Raw genomic sequence first — 23172 nt, 5'->3', positions numbered from 1 at the left:
AAATCACACAAGATTCCGAACTGAATGACTAAAAAGAAAGTTATTATGGGAGGGAGTTCAGCCAATAAGATGATGATTCCCTGACATACACCAAGAGCAACATTTTAGGTAAAACGTCATAAGGCTACCATATCCCAGGGGCTCTACTGTACTATGTATATTTTTTGTATTTGTAAAAACCTCCCTTATCCAAGCCTAATTTAAAGTTACCAGCAAGGACTTAGAGAAGTGTGCTCCTCCCGTCTCAATTTCCCTTGAGTGACTGTTCCTGATCATCTCCCTCATAAGAATCATCTCAGGAATGATTTCATCATACAGCTGCAGTTCAAGTGTGCGTCATTTACGCTGCGCGCCTACGAGATCGGTGACGTTTGTTATGCTAACTATAAAAGCCTGCACACGCCTGTTTGGAATCAAGGAATGTATTCAGATTTTTGTGTTGTTTTTTTTTCTTCCTTTTGTTCTCTGCAGGCCCGGCCCAAAGGAGAAGGCCTGACCCCGTACCAGGGCAAGAAGAGGTGCTTCGGCGAGTACAAATGTCCCAAGTGTAAGAGGAAGTGGATGAGCGGCAACTCTTGGGCCAATATGGGACAGGAATGTATCAAGTGCCACATTAACGTCTACCCGCACAAGCAGGTATGCTCAAATTTAATTTATCTGGATGCTCTTCTTCATAATTACCTAGGAATACCAATGTGAAGCCTCATGAATATGAAGCTCGAACAATTTTCCAAAATAAGTCCTACAGATCAAACTGTTGTCAGCGTATACCTGTACCAGATATCCGTAGCGGGCCCATACCAGCCTTTTATAAAGTATCAGTACTCATGATTGTAGCCACATCAAGTATCTACTTCCTTGTTGTGTTCATTTCACAAACAATAACCTGAAAACGAAGGAATTGTTAATTTTAAAATATACATTTTTTCGAAGTAATCCAACATTATGGAAAAAAAGTTTTTAAAGAAGCATCACTCTCGAAAGTTATCCATGCATTTGTCGTTTATTTGGTATTAGTATCAATTAATACTGAAAAATCGGCCAATACCAGCCTTTTTAAAGTATCAGTATTCGTGATTGTAGCCGGAACATGCATCTGCTTCCTTGTAGTGGTCATTTAACAAACAATAACCAATTGTCAATTTCTCAAATGTCCCAAGTGTAGGAGGTAATATATTTGATCAAAAAGTAGTACAACATCACGTTAGTTCTTAAAAGCATATCAGTAATCTTAGCCCAGGGCAGGGAATATTATCTATAAAATCATTGTATATCTGGTATTGGTATCCATTACTTCACAAGATTTGGACATTGGTCTGAAAATCTTTGATATTAAAGATCCCTAGTTTCTATACAAAACTGTTAGTTGAATTTTATTATATAGAACGTTCCATTTGTTTTTTTTTTTGTTTATCTTGCCTGACATATTTGCTGTTCGATAGTGCTGTGACTTTAAGGGACAGCGTGTATTACTTGACCACAAGATGTCACTGTACTGTGTAGTGCAACCAAAAACAAGTGCTGAAAAGGTCAAAAAATAACCTACCGAGTGACCAAATTGCACCGTTTGGACTATAATACTCTAAAAATACTATTTAAAAAAATCTATAATTCCACCACAAAAAAATTGTTTTTCTTTTACATTAAAGCAATGATATATTTTATATTGACACATTTAGGAAAACAATTAGTCTTTAGATAATTCTTTAAAAAGACATTTTGAGATTATTAAGTTAAAGATCAGGGCTGCACAGCGGGTTAGTGGTTAGCATGTCCACGGCACAGTTCATGGGATCAAATCCAGCTACCAGCCTTCCTGTGCGTAGTTTGCATGTTCACCGGTTTCCTCCTACATTCCAACAACATGCATGTGAGGTTAATTGGCCGGTCCAAATTGTCCCTAGGTGTGAATGAGCAAGTGACTTGTTCGTTTCTGTGTGCCCTGTAACTGGCTGGCAACCAATTCAGGGTGTCCCCTGCCCACTGCCTGAAGATAGCTGGGATGGGCTCCAGTATCCCTGCGACCCTACTGAGGATAAGCAGTACAAATAATGGACGGGTGGGAGTTAAAGACCAAACAAAATGAAAAATGTGACACTTTTTTTCACATAACAGCAACAATTTGTATTTGTTTGGGGACACAAACAGCATTTCAAGTCATAAAGTTTCACGACAATTTCACTCAATAACAATCTAACTCTACCTGGGCACAATTAAGCAAAGGTGACTAACTTTAAAGCCCATGTTTGTTCTAGGATTAGACAGAACCCAGGATACGCAATTAGATTACTTTAAGAGGGTTTGATGTCAAAAGGGCTCAATTAATTGTTGACGCTGTGATTTCTATTACGCTTTAAACGGGACCATATGTGATATCCTCGGGTCAACACACAGCTATTTAGCTTTGTGTCCCGCTCTCAAAAATCATGTTTGCCTGGCAGAGCCCTCATAAGAAACACGAACCTGTCTCAGCTTATCCACTTGAGCCATCTAGGGTCAAAATCATTAAACGTGTTGCCGAAGCCGGAGGAAAAGTAAAATACAAAGGTCAAGATTTTGGCTGCTCGCTCAGCTCGGGTTTTCAAAGATTTGCCAATTAATTCTAGTGAGATGCACTCTAGCAATAATTTGAGATTGTTGAAGACATTTAGCGTGATTTACTAAAATTTATGGGCAATTATTGCCAAAGAGTGAGGCAATCTAGATTTGAATTCTCGTGCTATTTCTGTCGAATACATACGATTTTAGAGGAAGTCACACACAATCTACATCATTCAAGATCTGAAGATTTAACCAGAGGTAATGAGTTAAGAAAGTACAGTGTCATTTTCAGTGTCGGGAATATTGCCATTACCAGAGTCTGAAACTCATGACAAAAAGTTACCGGCCACCAGAGTAGACAACTCTGAAAAGCCCCATTTTTGAAACACAATAAGACGACTAATCGCAAAAAAAAACATTGTTGCAATGTATTAAGGATTGATAATCAGAATATATAACAGAACAACACTTTAAAATTAAGTTTATTATAAAACTAATTCTGTATATAATGTATAATGCAGGGATTAAAGCAACAGAAATAACCTGAAGAGCCGTTTGAAACCTGAAAAAGACGGCTATTTTTACTGAGCCAAGCTGAAAAACTCAGTTCTCAAAATTCTCATCCCTACAAGTAAACACCACTGAGTTATATTTTCTCAGAAAATTTCAAATTTTTACCGATAAAACAACTAATTTTAAAATAACTGAATACAGGGTAGTTACTTTCACTAGTAACTCGTTCCTTTTACTATAGATCAATTCAGTTACTAACTCTATGACTTTTTGGACTAAGTAGTGAGTAACAGGTTGTTTTGTGAGGATTTCTCAAAGAACTCTTCCTCCAGTATATCCAAAATGTATCAGGAGATGAGAGGGTTAAGGAAGTCTGGTGGTTTTTGATAAAAATCTCAGAAGGAAGTGTGTTTTGTAAAGGTTAAAGAAGAGTCGTGAGATTTAAGGATGTTTGAAACCACATTTTTTACAGACTGATACCCAAAATCTTGAGTCGTCATCAATCCTGAGACTCTGTATCCTCCCTTCTGCAAAAAATGACGGATTCATATTCTTCCAAACACCACATTTTTCATGCTATAAGGCACATCCCCCAAAAAATAGTCTTTTCTGATAGATTTTTCCTATATAAGGCGCATTGGACTATAAAGCGTACGGCATTAAAAATACAGTAACAGATGAGGTAGCATAAAAGACAGAAAAATGCATTCTAATCAAAATAATTATTTATCAGAAAACATAAGTTAAAATAATGACATCGAGTTTCACCACTAACATTAATGTTAGCAACAATCAATTAACATGTTAACCACACGAGGGCAATCAAAGACCACTCCATATGTTTCTCTAAGGCACTACAGTTACCATATGCAGTATCATTTAATTATGCATTTTTAGGGCAGTACGGTGGTGCAGTGGTTAGCGCGTGTGCGGCACAGTTCTGAGGTCATGGGATCGAACCTTCCCGTGTGGAGTTTGCATGTTCTCCCCGTGCTTGCATGGGTCTCCTCCGGGCACTCCGGTTTCCTCCCACATTCTAAATACACGCATGTCAGGTTAATTGGCCAGTCCAAATTGTCCCTAGGTGTGAGCGAGTGAGTTCTCTGTCTCTGTGCGCCCTGCGACTGGCTGGCAACCAGTTCAGGGTGCCCCCTGCCCTCTGCCCGAAGACAGCTGGGATGGGCTCCAGCACCCACCGCGACCCTACTGAGGATAAGCGGTGCAGATAATGGATGGATGGATATGCATTTTCAATTCTATCCACCGTATTTACAGGTATATAAGTCTCACCAGACTACAAGGAGCACTTTAAAATGTCTTGCCATTTCAGAGTTTTTACTCAAGGTGCCCTTCAAAGTCCCGAAATTATGGTATTTTTAAATCACATTATAGTCTTTTTCTTAAATAAGTTATCTATGTAATGACAATTAACTATTCAATTAATTTTAGGTTCCTACAACAAAAACTATCACACTGAAAAAGACACTGATACCGATACTAAGTATCAGTACCCGCCCTTCCTTAGTCAAACATTTTTAATTAAAAAAACACACTCTCTTCCTCCCACCCGACACCCCAGTCACACACTAAAAACACACCAAATGAAATTCTATCATGTGGTTAACAATCATGTATTTTCTTATAGAGATGTCGAGTTATTTATTCATCTCTAGCCTGTAGTAATTTATTAGGCTAGACCAGGGTTTAGCAACCTGCGATTCTCAAGCCACATACAGCTCTTTAGCGCAGCCCTGGTGGCTCTCTGGAGCTTTTTCAAACATGCATTTATAACTAAATAAACTTGCACACATCTACACTAACATGTTATACTTAATTTAATATTTGTTTATGAACAGACCATTTAATTAAATTATTTTTTAAATAGCCAGGATTAATATAGTATGTACCTTTTTAAGCACTGAATTTGATTTAATGTATTGAAAATTCAAAACGCTTTCAAGGTAAGCTCAGAACTGTGTTTTCTTGCATTATATTCAGTCGGTATTTTGATAAATACAGTTGCAGAAAAATGCTTGATGAAATGTATATTTATGGAGGGGGCAGCACATGAAGGGAAACTGGGGACAAGACTGGCACCAAAACAACATTTTTTCTCCATGAGTAGTACCTTTTAAACCATATATTATCACTATTTAATTCAGCATTTTACTATGTCCAAGCTCGTTTTTTACTACGTTGTTATCAATGACAATAAAGAGAGTTCAAATTCAAATATTCGTTTTGGCGGGCCAGATCAAAAAGGCTGATGTATGTAGCCCGCAGGCCATAGTCTGTCCACCCCTGGGTTAAAGTTTTATTGCATAATGTATTCTTATTATCATTTAAAATACTTTTGTGTTAGCATCTTAAAGTTCCCGCAGCTTTACAGATTATACACGTTTGACAGGCAGCCGGTGAGCGTTACGGTAATGATGCCTATAAAAAAAGACAGCATCTATTTCCGAACCTTACTTATCAAGCTAGCTATGTTCAACCCTGGTTTAACCATCTTGTTTCTATGAAGCAAAGCACTTTGACTCGACTTCATGTAAGAACGATACTATCCCTCTTATGCCCGCGGACCGTAAACAGGGTAAACTTGTCCTTTCCAATCGCGCCCATGTGCAGGATATTTGGAAATAGCCGAGACAGTCAGTCACTCTGCTGTATATTTGGCATTTCAGATCAAGCGCATAACTTGCACGGGATGTGGGGGCCATGCAAGCTAACCCCCCCCCCCCCCACTACCCCCCCCACTACCCTGCTTCAGGTTGCAAATAATAGTCCACCAATCATCCACATAAAAGCGGCGCTTCTTAACATCTTAAAAGACAGATGTCTCCTAGCAGGAACACTCAGAACCCGCATTAAATTGTAATAAGACTGTTGGTACAACATTACTCTATTAAAACAATACGATTCTGGGATCGGACACACGAGATTTACGAACCACAACAACGTCTGCATAGATTTCTGAAAGCAGACAAACCTTTTAGAAATAAAAAGCTCGTAAATAATCTTTCCCCATTCATTTTTTTTTCGATTCATGTAGTTAGCTGTCAAGACCAGAACGGAGACAGGAACCCTTTTGCGTTGCGTTTCTCACAAGTTTTATTGGAGAGAAAAGATTGCGCCCACGATCCGATGATTGCTGGACACAGGAAGCAGGTCGCTCTGAACGCGAGCGTGGCGAGCGATGGCGGTGCCGGAAACGGAAAAACGGGTCAACAGGAGAGAAAAAACATGGTCGGGGTCGTAAGCGAGTCGTAAGCCAGGAAAGGAGAGTAGACTTGGTCGAGGGCAAAAAGAGGTTGAAAGCCAGGACGGGAGAGTAGACGTGGTCAGGATCAAAAACGGGTCGAAGCCGTGGGATAGACGGGAGCAAAAAACAGGTGTGAGTCAGGGTCGAAGAAGGCTTGCCTAGTGTTAACTGAGGTTCGAAGACGGACTGGCAATAGGAGACAGATAGGAGTGGGTTTGAATAGGGACAGGGAGCCAATCAGAGTCTGAGGCAGTTGGCGCCGAAGGAGCGGGCATAGGCTATTCACATCGGTAATCATGACAGTTAGCTCTAAAAACAAAAATGATGATATTTTTCAACATCCCGAAAAAAAATGTTCGGAGCGACCGTTTTTCGTAAGTTCGAATGGTCTTATGTAGGGGAGCGTCTGTATATACACACACACACACACATATACACATACATATATATATATATATATATATATATATATATATATATATATATATATATATATATATATATATATATATATATATATATATTAGTTTTTGTTCGTACTTTGGTATTACACTGATGCATATCCCTGTTTTTACATTTAAAGCCCTGTTTCCTAGTGCAAAACTTGAGAGGGTAACCTCAAACCCAATAAACTTACCGGGATGTATGATGTGTTAAACATGACTCACTCTTGCTCATGTGTGTTTTTGCATGCTTAGCGTCCGTTGGAGAAGCCGGACGGCCTGGACGTTTCGGACCAGAGCAAAGAACACCCGCAGCACCTGTGCGAGAAATGCAAAGTCCTGGGTTACTACTGCCGCCGTGTGCAATAAACATCTCCGAGAGCCAAGTATGCAGCATCAACGCTGTTAAGAGAAGACATTCAGGAGAAGAAAAAGCAGAGGAATACATTTGTGTCCATCAGCTGCTTGTGCAGGAAAGCCCACTCAAGTATTTTTCTCATTAGGCTCATGTTACAGTCATAGATGAGCTCATTTTGGGGCTGTTTACAAAAATCTGCCTTCCATTTCCCTGCCGAATGAAGTCGTCCGTGCATTTAGTGTACTGGCACACATCTTTATTAACTGTGAATTCATTGAGGGGATAACGTGCCATATATCCCAAGCTTACACCAGGCTTATTTATTTTCTTATCATCTAGTGTGCAATTTGACTTTAAACTGGGACAGGAAAAATATATACTTTTTTGCTTGTTTTTTGCATTCTTTCGTAATTTCTTCCACATCTCTTCGGAAACTACTGTAGGTTTAGTATCGCCTTGTGACCATCCGTGCTATTTTTTCACACTTAAAACATTTATCGTGGTTTGAAAGAAAGTTCTAATGCCAGTTCGAGGCAAAAATGTTTGGGAAATACTGAATGTCTCATTGTAAGAGCTGATTTTGTTGTAAGAAGTGCAGAAAGGCTTGATGAAGGTTGACGGGAAAGCAGCAGATTAATGGCTGATCGGGAAGAAGGTAATACAATAAAAAGGCAATGGGGTCGTTGTGATCCATAGGAATTGATAGGGCCACCCTGAAAAGAACAAAAATGTGGAAAAGTGAAGTACAGCGAAAATATGTGGTCTGGTCCATTCTAGACACTATGTATTTCAAAATATGGTTTAATATCGTCATCTAACGTTGAACAAAAATTGTCCAAAAATGGTCGCGGTTGTGTTGACATCCGTGGTCAAAAAGATTTCTTTTCTACATCTTCTTTTCACCTTTCACTTTTTAACTAGAGAAACTGGTCCTCTCCATTTTTGACACTATTTACAAATTAGACGTCTTAAAATTAAATTTGATGACCACATCCGACTTAGTGCAAATTTTGTCCAAAAATTGGCCGTTTTGTGTTCACCTCTTCTTCTCTGGTTAAAATTTCAGTCCTCCAAAACTATTTCAAAATCTTTAAAAAGGCATTTTCTTTCATTTTGCGATGAGACACACTGGTCTTTTGAAATATTTATTTAAAAAGTGGAAATCCAATATTGGGTTCTGTTAAACTTAGCCTAAACGGATCCATATTTGGGACCAAAATTGTGTCCTAATATAGTCTAATCTACCACCGAAAAAGCTGTCTTTTCATAAAGACATGTCACTTTTCAACTAAATAAACCTTAGTGTCTTAACATAGATTAATATTTTAGACCAGAATTGTGTCCTAAAATAGTCCTTTTTTGTGTTTATGTCTTCTAATGTGGTCCTAATTTAGCTCCAAAAATACCAAAAATGTTTTTTCACATTTAACTTTTCAGATAGATAAACTAGTCTGATCTGTTTCAGACGAAATTATCAATCCCACCTTTCTCATCCTGTCCGGTATCTTGCTCTAGTCTCCAGTGTCCGGTATCGACCCCGTCTGTCTTATCCGGTCCGGTATCTTGCTCCAGCCTCCAATATCCTGTATTGATCCCATCTGTCTCCTCCTGTCTGGTATTTTGCTCCAGTCTCCAGTATGCAATATCAATCCTGCCTGTTTCGTCCGGTCCGGTATCTTGCTTCTGTCGGTCTCGTCCTGTCCGGTATCTTGCTCAAGTATTCAGTATCCGGTATCGATCCCGTTTGTCTGTTCCTGTCCGGTATCTTGCTCCAGTATTCGGTATCCGGTATCGATCCCGTTTGTCTCTTCCTGTCCGGTATCTTGCTCCAGTATCCGGTATCGATCACGTTTGTCTCTTCCTGTCCGTTATCTTGCTCCAGTATCCGGTATAAATCCTGCCTGTCTAGACCTGTCCGGTATCTTGCTCCAGTATCCGGTATCGATCCCGTCTGTCCCGTCCGGTATCTAGCCGTGTGTCCTGTATCGATCCCGTCTGTTCTGTTCGGCCTCGATCTTTGTTTGCCTCTGACTTCTCTGTCTCATTTCTTCCGCCCAGGGATCACCGCATCCTTGGCGTTTGTGTTCACGCGCATGACTGCCCCATTGTGGTCATCAAATTTAATTTTAAGACGTCTAAAGCTTGTGTGAAAATGTTACGCGTCTGTGCGGGTTCTGACAAAAGCATGAATAATTGTAATAGTTTGATTACTAAATTACTTCTTTTTAAAAAATAAGAATAAAGGTCAACATTTATTGGTGGTTAGCGCATGTGCGGCACAGTTCAAGTCATGGGAACCTCCTGCGTGGGTTCAAATCCAGCTCCAGAATTCCTGTGCGGAATTTGTATGTTCTTCCCGTGCTTGCGTGGGTTTCCTCCGGGCACTCCGGTTTCCTCCCACATTCCAAAAACATGCATGTCAGGTGAATTGGCCGGTCTAAATTGTCCCTAGGTGTGAATGAGCGAGTGAGTTGTCTGTCCCCATGTGCCCTGCGATTGGCTGGCAACCAGTTGAGGGTGTCCCCTGCCCATTGCCCGATGATTGCTGGGATGGGCTCCAGCACCCCCGCGACCCTACTGAGGATAAGCGGTGCAGCTAATGAGATGAGATGAGATTTATTGGTGGGATTATTTCCTTTTTAAAGTCAAACGTTTTCTTGTTAAAAGTGACATTTTTCAAACAAAATACAAAATAATCAGATACATTTGAACATGGCACAAGCAGATTTTGGTCAAAGGACACGGAAAAAAAGACGCACTAAAATAAATTATTGTGAAAAAAAATGCAATAAGTAAAGAAAACATAAAGAATGACAAAATGGGAATATATTGTGAAAATGTGTTCTTTTGTTTTCAAGTGTGGCCTCATCAATTCCATGTATTGTAAGGATTTACAGAATGTGACGATGCTGGTTCCGGATGATTATTTTTAATTATTCTAACTGATATGACGAACTAGCGTAGCAACTTCAAAAGATTCACCAATAGAAATCTGCCTTAACATCATTGTCAGAGAAAATATTTTTATAGCTACGTTTCTTTTACGCTACAAAGTATTTCATACTGTAATATAGTGTACGTGCCTTGGAGTGTGAAGGAACATTTTTCACTCTGAAAATTTAGAATAGAAATGACTGAAAAATTATTTTAGGGCTTCAAGTGTAACTTACTTTCTTTAGTAAAGTTTCAAAGGCAACATTTAAGACCGAACCTCCTGTAACCGGCAATTCAAAACCCCAATGTCTTGTATCGATCCTATAATCCACAAGTTTGAGGATGAAAAATGTATCTAAGTGATTAAAAAAATCTTATCAATAATAATAATAATAATAATAATAATTTCCTTGTATTGTCATTCTGTGTAACAATGTACACAGAACGAAATGTCGATTGCACCTGACCCGTCGTAGCGAGCCGATGCAGCCGCAGCCAACAGAGGGCGCCGCCGACCACTTTTTAAGTCTTAGGAATGACTCGGCCGGGGCGCGAACCCGAACATCCCAGTCTCAAAGCGGGCGCCTTACCATCTAGGCTACTGAGCTGGTATATTCATGGCGTTGCTAGCTAATAGTGAGCTTTTTGGGCTAACAAGAATAGTTACCTGGGTTTTTATGACCTCTATAGCTTACATCTAATTGTGAGCTAACAGGAACTGTTTCCTGGCTTTTCATGGCCTCGCTAGCTAAAAGCTAGCTTATGAGCTACCATAAAGGCCCACCGGTTACCACAGATTTGCCTAATTCATTATTTGTGAATATTTAGCCCACGACTTTACGGAGATGTTCAGGAAACATGGCGTCACACATCTTTCAACATATGTTCATATTTCTTCTTATACTTCTTTATACATATTTTGCTAACCTGTACTACAACAACAACAACAAAATATAAAAACCTGAAGGAATTTAGGAAATAGTACCAAACTGTTATATAAAACTCATCAAGAAACGGTTAGGGAAGTAATTGTGGGATCTGGAGCAACATGGCTAGCTAGCAAAGCTAACAGGCCAAGTAATGCAACAGTTCCGATGTGAACAAAGACGCTAAAGTTCCTAGGAAATTGCAATATATTGGTATCAAGAGAAGATTAGGAAAATAATTCTGAGGTTTTTGGAGTGGCAATATTTCTTAATCTTGCTAGCTAACGGGCTAAGTATGTAACAGTTTTGATGCTAACCAAGGCGGTAAAGTGCCTAGATATTTGGGATATACGTGAAGATTTCATGTTTTATCAAATGTGGCATCAAGAGAAGATTGGGAAAGTAATTATGAGATTTAGAATGGCAGAGCTAGCAGGCTAAGAGGCTAAGTAATGTAAAAGCTTTTATGCTAAACAAGACGCTAAAGTTCCTGGATAATTGGAATACAATTTTATGTGTAAATATAGCGTTTTACAAAATTGGGATGAAGAGAAGTTTAAGAAAGTTGTTGTAAGGTGTCGGAAGCTTGCTAGCTATTTAGCAGGCCAAATAATGTAACAGTTTTGGTGCTAACAAAGACACTAAAGTTCCTAGACATTTGGGATTTAATTGTGGTGTCTGGAGAGGATTAAGGAAGTCATTGTGAGGTTTAGAGCAGTATAGCTCGCTCGCTGGCTCTTGAACATGCCAAGTAATGTAACAGTTTCGATGCTAACAAATATGCTAACGTTCATTGATAATTGTGATGTATATTTTACTGACAAACACATCTATGTATTTACTTTACAGGGTCGTAAGATAAAATTGGAGACTTGTAATCAAGAATATAAAATATTAAATATGCTTTAAAGAAAGGATTCATACTTTCAGATAGATGTAGCAAGTTAGCAACGACAGCAAGGCCTACTTTTGCCATTATGCAATGTTTTTAGCTCTGCCCATCAGCTCACATGCTTGAAATATGTTTATTGTCATTTAATTGTTGGGAACAATACATATTATGTTTTTGTTTTTTTTTACATCCGGAAGAAAAAGCCTACATAACCACCAAATGCTGGTTATACGTGACAATGAACATTTGTTTGCAGCATATTGTACGTCTATATACACAAGTAGATATATATTTTGAGGAAAATGATTTTACACCAGCACTGTGAAAACACCAGTGAGGCTTTTTTTAATTTTATTTTTGACATAACCGTAGTGTAGCAATCAACGGCACATTGTGAGCAAATGGAAGCAGTGAAAATAAATAAATAAAAAAAAGAACACAATTTCTTACTTGACTTTTCTATTAGTTTATCAGTATAGCTTATATAAAAAAGGAGCGTATATATTCGTATGTGTGTATTTTGCCGATCGTAGAAACCTTTTCAGCAATCTAACTTGCTAATTACGACAAATATTTGTGAGCCAACTTTGTATGTATATATTTGATAGCCGTCATATTGAAAGTGGTATGCAATATTCTGTGAGCACGTACGTGAAAAAAAGGTCTAAATCTCATGAGGAGATTTTGTTTTTTTACACTTTTTTGTATAGAATATGCAAATGAATTTACGCTTTGGAGAAAATATTGTCTACATAGATTATTATGAAAAATAAGGAAGCTGGTACATACTTGTTTTGTTTATTAACCTGCGTAGTGTTACTAATACATGTATAATGGATTCAAACGTACACAATATCTCGTTTCCGCTGTATGACGAGAAATTTGTAACTGTGACACACAGCTTATCTCGATACGGGATGTTCCAGTGATATCAAGACAAAGAACTAGATGAGAGTTTGCATGTGCATGCATACGATGAAGTATTACTTTTGTGCAATCCGCTCATTATTTAAATCTATTTTTCAGTTGCAGTATTACAATTTTTTAGATACTTTATATAGAATGTATGTAGTGCGGGGGTCACCAACAATTTTGAAGGTAAATGCTACTTTTTTTGTCACTTATTAGCGCAAAGGGCTACAAATGTTATATGCATTTCTTAAATAACAATTTATCATGTTATTACAATGTTACTACTATGTCATTACAACGTATTACTATGTTATTACCAGGTTTTATTGATAGAATTAGGGTTGAAAAAGGCTCAGTCCATCACTAAAACACTGAGTACTATACAAAAAAAATGAGAAGCTATTTAAAGAAAAATGGAAGAATTGAACATGTCCTAAACAAAACACTTATGTCAATGATTTCTGACATCAAATTTCCTAGGAAATCACAATGACCTGCAAACTAGTGAGCTATATTCAGCGGGCCATATAAGTGTTCTTAGGGAGCTACCTGGTGCCCGCAAGCACCATGTTGGTGACCCCTGATGTAGCGTGTTAGCAAAAAAGTGTGTGTATCACTTGTTAAAGAACATTGTTTGAAAAAAGGATGATTTTTTTTTAGAAAAAGAGAACATTCATGGTTCCGAGAGTCGACCGACAGTCCGCCGGTTTGTTTTTTCTTGACCATGAAACGGCATTCCAAAATGTGCCTTATTTCTTAGCTAGGATATCATTGTTAGCGTCAATGTTGATGAATAAAAGTCTGACTGATAATCTGCGTCTTGTTTGTGGTCTGGAACGAAACAAAATGAACACATGGTGAACATTTTCTGGATTAAACAAAACTATTAAGATTAGTGTAAATGCTGTTGCTGGATTTATTTATTTTTTTAGCATCAATTAAATTTGTTTTTATCAGATATAGTGTTAACAATGAAGAAACTTAAGGGAATAAAGGGACACTGGGGACATTTAAAAGTAACAACATTGTTTTTTGCACCCTTCAAGGTTTTCTAAATAAAATAAACACATTTTTAAATGTATTTTTCAACCATTTTACAATTTATTTTCATTATACTGTTCGCATTTTTGTTTAACTGTACGGATTAAAAAACCCGATGGGACAATCATGGCGGGAGAAAATGCAAAAAATAATCATTTTAATCATCCAAATGAATAATTTTCAAAGGTGTTTGGCAAAAACATAACCTCAGAAGAACATGGTGTGGCTTTTAATATCCAGATTGAATTAGGATCGGATCCCAATTGGCAGACTTCATGATCGCTTTGGAATATTTGCAGGTGGTGCTATCATTTTCCCTTTGTAAAATGGAAAAGGTAATTATTATGATGAGCAAAACTAATTTGCTTTATCAGACAATAAACAGCTGTATAAATGAAATACACTCTAATATTAATATTAAAAGCCCACATTAAACCATACCACCTACATTGCATATTACCGAATTTTATTGCAATATGTATGCTGTGTAGCACTATTTAGATATTCTATATAACACGCTACAGTGGGCATTTGCACGTCACACTGGGTATTTGTATATTGTATTCTTTTTGCTTTATTATTGTATTGTATTGTTCAGGGATGCTGCTGGAAATGTGAATTTCCCTCCGGGGATGAATAAAGTATCTATCTATCTATTATTATTATTTTATTCTATTATATTTTTTTACAAATGGTCATTTTGGTGCATTACTGCCCTCTTTTTTATTTTTGTAAAAATATAATAATAATAATAATTTCCTTGTATTGTCATTCTGTGTAACAATGTACACAGAACGAAATGTCGATTGCACCTGACCCGTTGTAGCGAGCCGATGCAGCCGCAGCCAACAGAGGGCGCCGCCGACCACTTTTTGAGTCTTAGGAATGACTCGGCCGGGGCGCGAACCCGAACCTCCCAGTCTCAAAGCGGGCGCCTTACCATCTAGGCTACTGAGCTGGTATATGATTTAAAAACATCTTAAAATTATAAATATTATCTTTTTTATTATTAAAGAACATTTGTATACTAAAGAATACTACCATAGATAGATAGATAGATAGATAGATAGATAGATAGATAGATAGATAGATAGATAGATAGATAGATAGATAGATAGATAGATAGATAGATAGATAGATAGATAGATAGATAGATAGATAGATAGATAGATAGATAGATAGATAGATAGATAGATAGATAGATAGATAGATAGATAGATAGATAGATAGATAGATAGATAGATAGATAGATAGATAGATAGATAGATGGATAGAGCCCTTAATCACAAAGAGTCTCAAGAGGCTGCACGGAACACAAACCATCGCAAACTAGATTATTATTACACCACCCCCTGATCTAAAACCTACATCAGGGCAAGGAAAAACTCAAAAACCTCAGCATGAGAAAATGCAGAAACCTTGAAAAGGGACCGCACATGAGCTAATCCCCCTTCCAGGATGACCAGGCTGCGATAGAATTTGCATTAACAAACGATAAAATAAAAAATAAAATATAAAATAATTAAAGTATTATATAAGATAAAAAATATAGAAAGATGACAAGGTTGGAATTGATGTAGCATTAACAAACAATACAGATTTTGTCATCATTAAATATAGGTTATTCATACAATATAAGTGTGTTTTAAACCTAGATTTAAACAGTTCTGCTGAGGTTGCGTAAAAATAAATACAAAATACGTGTTTTTTTCCTCAGCTTTTCAGCCAAATAAAGACTTAGTTGCGTATGCCAATGCAGGGGGGAAGATAATCCTAAGTATAAAGTTTGTTAAAATATCTCAGGACGGAACAAGGTGTCGGTGTCTCCATGGTAACCGTGTAACCTGAGAACGCAAACAAACTGCGATCGAAGGTCACTTGCACGGTATTGGATTTTATTTGAGGGGTTATGCCGGTAAAAACATGTATTTATTATTCAAATTCATAAATGTTGAGCTTGATGAGCTCATGTGTAAGCTTGAAAATTTTGGAATGAGTAGGTTGCCCTGGATGTCAAGTGACGTCACTTCCGGTCAATAGGAACAGGAAGCGGCGGTGTCTAAAATAAGCAACTAGCTGGTTTCCAGGAAGGTTGCGAAGCAAAGCAGCAGGAGGGGGGACGAGACACTGTCCTCTCAATGGACCCGAAGAGCGGGAAAATGGGAGCTTTATTTGGCAGGAAGTGGCGATTGCCCAACGGGAATAAAAACTGTCAACATGTGAGATGAATAAAAGAGGAAAAAAATCAAAGAAGCCCCTATCTGTCCTGACATTGCCTGCCAATAACTGATGGCAAAATGAAGCCCCATAAACCAGTGAAACTCCACGCGTAGGGGCTTCAAAATGATTCATTACCTCGACACGCCATCATCTGGACAGAAAAATATGACATGCTTGTGTAATATACGCTCTGAATACAAAACAAATATAATTGAAACGTGTATTAAAAGAGTGTATCACGAATCGTTCTGTGTTACTTTTTGCCCATGCAACACGTGACAAACAGGCAAATGAAAACACTTATTCATTTTTATTCAAAAACTATATTTTTCCAAGTTTTTGGACCCAGACGGTTTTTTTGGCAGAGAATTTTTAAAAAACTTTACAAATACTTTCAACTTCTTTTATTTCGAATCACACTCAAATCTAGCGACTCTTTCCTGAATTGGTCACGTGCTACATCCACTCATGAGAGATACTCGGCACACACTTCACGGATTCAAACCGAAGATTACAATGAAACACAATTAGTCTAATATCAGTTTCACACCCTGAGGTATATTTTATTTTTTATTTATTTTACCTAATATTTGATTTTGTTTACATTTAAAAGGCCAGCATAACACAAAATAAGCTGTTTTCTGAATTTTCAACATGTAACATAAGTTAGCTGAAACCTAGCATATTATGCTGGTTGGAAACTACTGGTTTACAACAGTGGAGAAAACTCTTATAGCCCTTAGTGGGGACAAAATGTGCAGAAAATGGATGGATTAATGAAGTACAATTAAATAGATGAAAACAACACGCTTCTTTGGCTTTGATTGAAAATCCATTACTACCATCTAGTGGACATGCACACATGTTACAGCATCATATTATTATTTATATTTATTTTTTAAGGCAATTTGTAGCCCACCATAGAAGCGTCTTTTTTGACATTTGGTGCCTATCTTTCATTATGGATGTCATTGTTCCTTCTAGAACAGGGGTCATGGATCTAGTGCCAGTGGGCACCTGGTAGCCCCCTGAGAACACCCGAGTAGACCGCTTCTGAAAATAGCTCACCAGTGGGTCATTGGGATACCTTGTATACAAATGGTAATAAAACTACATAGTAATAACCCGAGAACTATTTTAGATGGATAGATAAATAAATAGATTTATTCATCCCCATAGGGAGATTCACACTTCCAGCAGTCTCCTTGTGTTGAAAATAAAACGATAATAAAGGAAAAGGAATATAATACATAAATACCGAAATCATTTTTAAAATTCATATCCAATTGCTACCATTACACGGTAATTAATATCAAAAAGTAGCTCGTACAGTGGAACCTCGGTTCTCGACCATAATCCGTTCCAGAACCCTGTTCGAAAACCGATTTGTTCGATCAACGAAATCATTTTTCCCATTAAAAATAATGTAAATCGTTTTAATCCGTTCCAACACCCTGAATGTTTACCTTGAATGTTTAACGTAAACAAAGCTAACCAAGGCTAATCGTACGTTTGCGTTATCGTAATCTTCCGTACGAAAGATTACGCTAACATGAACGTGTAAAAATAAAAAAATCAGGTCGTTTACAAGTCATTTAGCACCCGGGTCTCCACAACAAGTGGTGAGCGATTCATTGGAAAGGGGGCTCCGTTACAACACCCTCAATGTTTACCTTGAATGTTTAACGTAAACAAAGCTAACCCAGGCTAATCGTACGTTCGCGTTATCGTAATCTTCCGTACGAAAGATTACGCTAACATGGACGTGTAAAAATTAAAAAAAAGGATAAAGAAAATAATTATGAATAGGATTTCTTACCTTTGTGGTGGTCAGCAGAAGGCGCAGGTGGACAGTGGGGTATTCCCTAGCAAGAGCAGACACTCGCACACCTCCTTCATATTTTGCTATTATTTCTTTCTTTTTTCACCTGTAGCAACTTTGCTGCTTGCACTTACTTTCTTCGGAGGCATAATTAGGGGCTAAAACACATCGTACACCTATATTAAAAGCGAAAGCAAAACGAACGAAGCACGTCCGCACGCGATAACAGTTGGTCAAGAGGGGTGGGGGGTGATCTACACGATCTACACCCATACGCCGCTCAGCATCGCACCCTAGCGTACGCACTCACACATTACCGGCGTTCGAACTCCAAATTTTTTGACCGAACAGCTAAGCAATAATTTCTCGAAATTTTTGGTCGGACACCGATTTGTTCGAACTGAGAGGTGTTCGAAAACTGAGGTTCCACTGTAGTTTCAAAATCGATGGTGATCCCTCTTCTAAAACAACGCATATTTTTCTGTCAGTACTAGAATGTCATACGTTTTTCACGTATCTTTTAACCATCATGGTCGTAGGGGCAACAATTCTTGTGTTGTGCCTTGGGAAAGCGTAGCCTGGCTGTGCCCATCTCTCTACGGGCAAATTTTGTGGGTAGAAGTTTGCTCCCCCAACATAAAACAGTCTTGGTTTTCACGGTTACTAGAAGCAGAAGAAGCCTACTGATCTGACTCAGATACAGCACCCTCATCATCTGGTTGCAAATGTTTTTCGGTGTAAAGCGTCATTCCGCTCTTCAGGGATAAGCTGTCCTGTTTAAAAGTACTCAACAAAAATATCAAATACGACAAGAGAGTTGTTAAAAACACACACATAGAAGTTTAATGAATGAAAAGAGTGGAGGTCTGGTAAACATTATGTCGGTGGCATTACATACATTCAGCATCATTTTGAGCATTATTATTTTTCGCTTCCATCGCACCATCAGAAGCAAACTTTTTACAACATTGCTGGTATAGCATGAATATAGCTGAGTATATCAGAGCTCAGAAAACGGAGTTCTACTGTTTGAGTTACTTATAGCGCAAGCACCATGAAGATGGACTTGCATACCGTGAACAAACAGAAGCTGAGAAAAGACAAAATCATTTCTGCTCTTTCAAGTTTTACTGTTTGAGTTACTTATAGTACAAGCAACATTAAGGTTTTGATTGACTGTTTGAGTTACCGTAATTTCCGGACTATAAGCCGCGACTCTTGTCACAAGCTTTAAACCCTGCAATTTATGCAATAATGCGGGTAATTTATGCATTTATTCTAACGGCCGCCAGGGGCGCCCTACCAGTAAAGGTAAGAGTGAGACAGGTGGAATATATGTGTTGAGGAGGACACAGATTTAATATAACTTTGCGCTTTTTGCATTAATGAAATCAGCATGACCAGACTCATCTTGGAAAATGCGAGAAGAAATGCATATGAAGCCGATTTTAAGTCACAAGCCATCGAGCTTGCTGATAAAGAAGGAAACGAAGCTGGCAACCGGGAGGAACCGGAGCAATGTAAAAAATTGATAAAAGCTTTCAAAGGTAATAAAAGCAGGTGGCCCGAACTGGAAAATATACTTGAAGATTGACAGCGCCAACGAAAGAGAGACTGAGAGAGACATCTGAGAAGAGAGTCATCCAACGTTTCAGGAAGATAAGGAGGGTTCTCAGTGACTTGGTATGTTTTTGTAACCAGCTTTGAAAACTTTGTCTGTGTACCGTCTTACTTTGTAAATAACTCATGTTTCGATGATGGCACATGCGGTTTATAGACAGGTGCAGCTAATGTATCTACCAAATCTTTTTTCCTTTAAAAATGTACTGGTTGAGGCTTATATTTAGGTGCGCCAAATAGTCCGGAAATTACGGTACAGATAGAAGTACAACTGACAGAGTTGTACTTGCAATCCATGAATCGACAGAAGCCAAGAAAAAACAACGTCACATTTGCTTCCCCAGGTTTTACCGTAATGGTCATAAAGACCACTAGATGGAATTTAACTGTTTGAGTTACTTAAAGTACAAGAACAACAAAGGTAGAGTTGTATTTGCGCTCCATGAATTGACAGGAACAGAGAAATACGACATTACATTCGCATTCCCAAGTTTTACTGTTTGAGTTACATATGACACAAGTACCACTAGATGGATTTGTACTGTTTAAATTACTTCTAGCACAAGCAAAACTTAAGATAGAGTTTTACTTGCACACCATGAGCAGACAGAAGATGATTAAAAACCGACATCACATTCGCGTTCTCAAGTGTTACTGTTTGAGTTATTAATAGCACAGCTAAGGTATAGTTGTACTTGCACTCCATGACTCGACAGAAGCCGAGAAAAAACAACGTCACATTCACTTTCCCAAGTTTTACTGTTTGAGTTTCTTAAAGCACAAGGACCACGAAAATTGAGTTGTACTGTTTTGAGTTACGAGTACGTATAGCATAAGCACAACTAAGCTGGAGTTGCACTTGTACACCATGAACCGACAAAGAAAAGCCTTTGTTTTCCCGATCCAAAAAACGGTATGTGACCCATTCTAAACTAAAGGAACAGCTAAGTTACAACTTGATGAATACACATATTTATTATCTGTACATATTTATACATTCAGCTATGTGCGCATTGCCACTTTTATTTTTTTTTAAACCGGCTATAAAATGTCCTTAATTTCTTTTTAACGTATCATAGCAGTTGCATGGTTGTAATATTTCCTCGATACAACTCATGCTTGACAGCAGCTTAAGTTATTTGTTTCTAGCATTAGCTTCATTATTTGAACTTTTTTTTCTTATTTCGAATATTTTTGAAAATAGAAGAATAAAAAATACAAAACAATAAATAAAAAAGAAGAGGCAAAAAAAACAATCATGAGCGGGATGTCATATTCACATGGAAGACGATATTTGACGACAGAAATCTACGGTGCCCCCTTGACATTTTTCAACGCTCCGGCACATTTCTTAAAGATAGAAAAAAAATGCATTTTTTGGTCAAGAATATACATTGATAGAGACACGTGTATACTTTTTCAACAAATTAAAAATAAAAAAAATTAGGGCGTACAACCCCATCAGTTCGTATGTTTGTTTTATGTCAATCCTGTTTTTAATGACTAGTGTATTTGATCCGGTCTTGCTAACATCAACTACTACTGTATGTGTGTAACTACCTAGATAGCTAGCATTCTGTCTGCCCATCCGTCTGTCTTTTTGTCTCAATAATGTTTTTATTGGCTATTTGTGTAACTAGCTAAAAAGCTAGCTGTCTGCCTAAATCATGTTTTATTGGCTATTTGTGTAATTAGCTACATAGACAGCTAGGTAGGGAACTAAAGACTTCTATAGCTAGCTACCTAACTACACAAATAGTCAGTCATTAATTCTAGCTGTTTAGCTAGTTACACAAATAGTCATTTGACGCTAGCCAGCTAGCAAGCTACACAAATAGCCATTTCAAAGCATGAATGTTATAAAAAAGATCCAATGGACTGAATAATGGACAGATGCAAGCTATTTAGCTAGTTACAGAACAGGACTCTTACGAAATACCTATCTACCAATCTAGCTAGCTAGCTAATTTGGAAATCATTTAAAAACCCTAACTAAATTCCTGGGTTAAGTTGGAGGTAAACTAAACAAGCGACTGATTTTTGATTATGTTCTAAAATGGAAATGTGGCGTAGAAAACGTTGTTAACGGGTGGGGGGCACTTTTGTTTGGTTCAATATATAAGAAAACGGAATTTATTTCAGCAGTTCAATTTAAAGTACAAAATAACTATTTCATTTTGATGATCATATATTACATTCAACCATTAATTAAGATTTACAAATTGATTTCAACTATTGAAGCATTCCCACAGTTTTCCATTTTTTTCTTTTAGATGTATATGTGTCCAAATTACTACTCGCCATTAAATGTTGAATAAAAAAAAACAAAAACATAAAAAGAAAACAGACAAAGCCAGCGCCTTTAACCACCAAGCATACAATTAACATAGAAAAATATTATACCCCAAAAAAAAGGAATACAAATATATATATATAATATATATATTAGAATCTGTTAGGCATTTCTATAAATGGGAAGGTTTCTTTCTTTCATGTTTCGGAAGGTTACATGGTCAAATGAAATTTAACAAACCAAAAAAAAGAAAATAGACGATGATACAAAAAACAGCTTAATCAAATACAAATTTTTGTGTGTTTTTCTTTTTTTTTGGCAATCTTTTGCTCCTCTTGTGTTTAATACTGCAGGTGTCAAGAGGAGGAGATGCTAGATAGCCCCCTGCTGGACGGAGGGAGAAATGCACGCCCGAATCCGCACTGGGTTATGTGCCACTTGAATATCTTCTGTGTGAGTGTGGACGGGTTTGGATGACACGTGACACTCCATTTGGCCGAAACTCCTTCCCTTTATCCCCCAAACGCTGTCCTCTCTGCGACGGGTAAAAAAAAAAAGAAGAAGAAAAAAATCTCTGGAGCCTTGACACTGTGATCCCGCAGCTCACCAATTGTCCTATTTTACACAAGTCCTTAATATATAGATAAAGGTTTAATATATATTCTTTAGAATCTCTCGTTCCTGTTTCAGGCGGCGCAGGCCACGCAGCCGCACTTGATGCTCTTTTCCACTTCCTCGCTGAAGGTGGTTCCGTCGCTGCACTCAAAAGTGTATTTCCGGCGCTTCATCCGTTGGCTGGCACAGCAGGCGCCCGCCTCACAAACGCCGTTGCATTCTACCCAGGAGACGGTACGCGTTGTCTGGCAGATGGCATAGCCTCGCTGTACCTGGTAGAAGTCCCGCATGGGCTCGCCTCGGCATGCCGACTCTGGACGGGGCAAAATAGACATTTTAGCCAAAAAACTGCCAAATAATATAATTCGATTTACTGCATTCTTATACTGTAAAACTATTGTTTATCAAGGTTAATGGGGACCAGAACCCCATACTATATGTGAATATCTGTGGAGTAGTGCCCCCATTTTTAACATGCGCTCTGCCATCCCCGCCTGTCGTAGTAGTTGACCGGGGATAATGAATCACAGGCACTGTTCATTTTAGGCAGAAAGAACAGAATAAAAGCTGCCACGCTCGACACGAATTTGCTCTCTCGCCACCCGCTCCCAGCTATAGTCAGGGGATATGGGAATGCAGCCAAAATAGTGCACTTCATTTGAGGGAGATCACAATGGCATGCCTCCTGACAAAAGTGCCTTATGCCGGTCCCCGCTCGCAGCAATATGGGAATGGGGGTAATGGATTGCGGCCACACAAGTGCAGTTTATTTTAAGCGGC

The 23172-nt window shown here is 38.1% G+C and overlaps 2 protein-coding genes and 1 long non-coding RNA gene across 6 annotated transcripts in view; 2 read left to right on the top strand and 1 right to left on the bottom strand.

The window, feature by feature from the left end:
• The window catches only part of zcchc24 (zinc finger, CCHC domain containing 24), a 69109-nt gene extending 55516 nt beyond the window's left edge, over positions 1-13593 (top strand). Inside the window, exons 3-4 of the mRNA XM_088351556.1 lie at positions 472-636; positions 7015-13593. Of these exons, the coding sequence (XP_088207682.1) occupies positions 472-636; positions 7015-7128 (279 nt within the window). The 3' untranslated portion in view covers positions 7129-13593. The remainder of the gene's footprint in view (positions 1-471; positions 637-7014) is intronic.
• Positions 13594-16497: 2904 nt separating this feature from the next.
• Positions 16498-22902, top strand: LOC148354259 (uncharacterized). Its single transcript, XR_015852388.1, has 3 exons — positions 16498-16598; positions 22131-22230; positions 22468-22902. It is a non-coding gene; the product is annotated as an uncharacterized LOC148354259 (long non-coding RNA).
• The window catches only part of slit1a (slit homolog 1a (Drosophila)), a 179080-nt gene continuing 174589 nt past the window's right edge, over positions 18682-23172 (bottom strand). For all 4 annotated transcript variants that reach the window (XM_088350660.1, XM_088350662.1, XM_088350661.1 and 1 more), the window contains one exon: positions 18682-22705. In XM_088350660.1, the coding sequence (XP_088206786.1) occupies positions 22464-22705 (242 nt within the window). In that variant the 3' untranslated portion in view covers positions 18682-22463. The remainder of the gene's footprint in view (positions 22706-23172) is intronic.

The sequence above is a fragment of the Urocampus carinirostris genome, chromosome 13 (genome assembly GCF_059441175.1).
Source record: "Urocampus carinirostris isolate Australia breed hairy pipefish chromosome 13, RoL_Ucar_1.0, whole genome shotgun sequence".
NCBI lineage: Eukaryota > Metazoa > Chordata > Actinopteri > Syngnathiformes > Syngnathidae > Urocampus > Urocampus carinirostris.
This window is presented reverse-complemented; position numbering and strand designations above follow the sequence as displayed.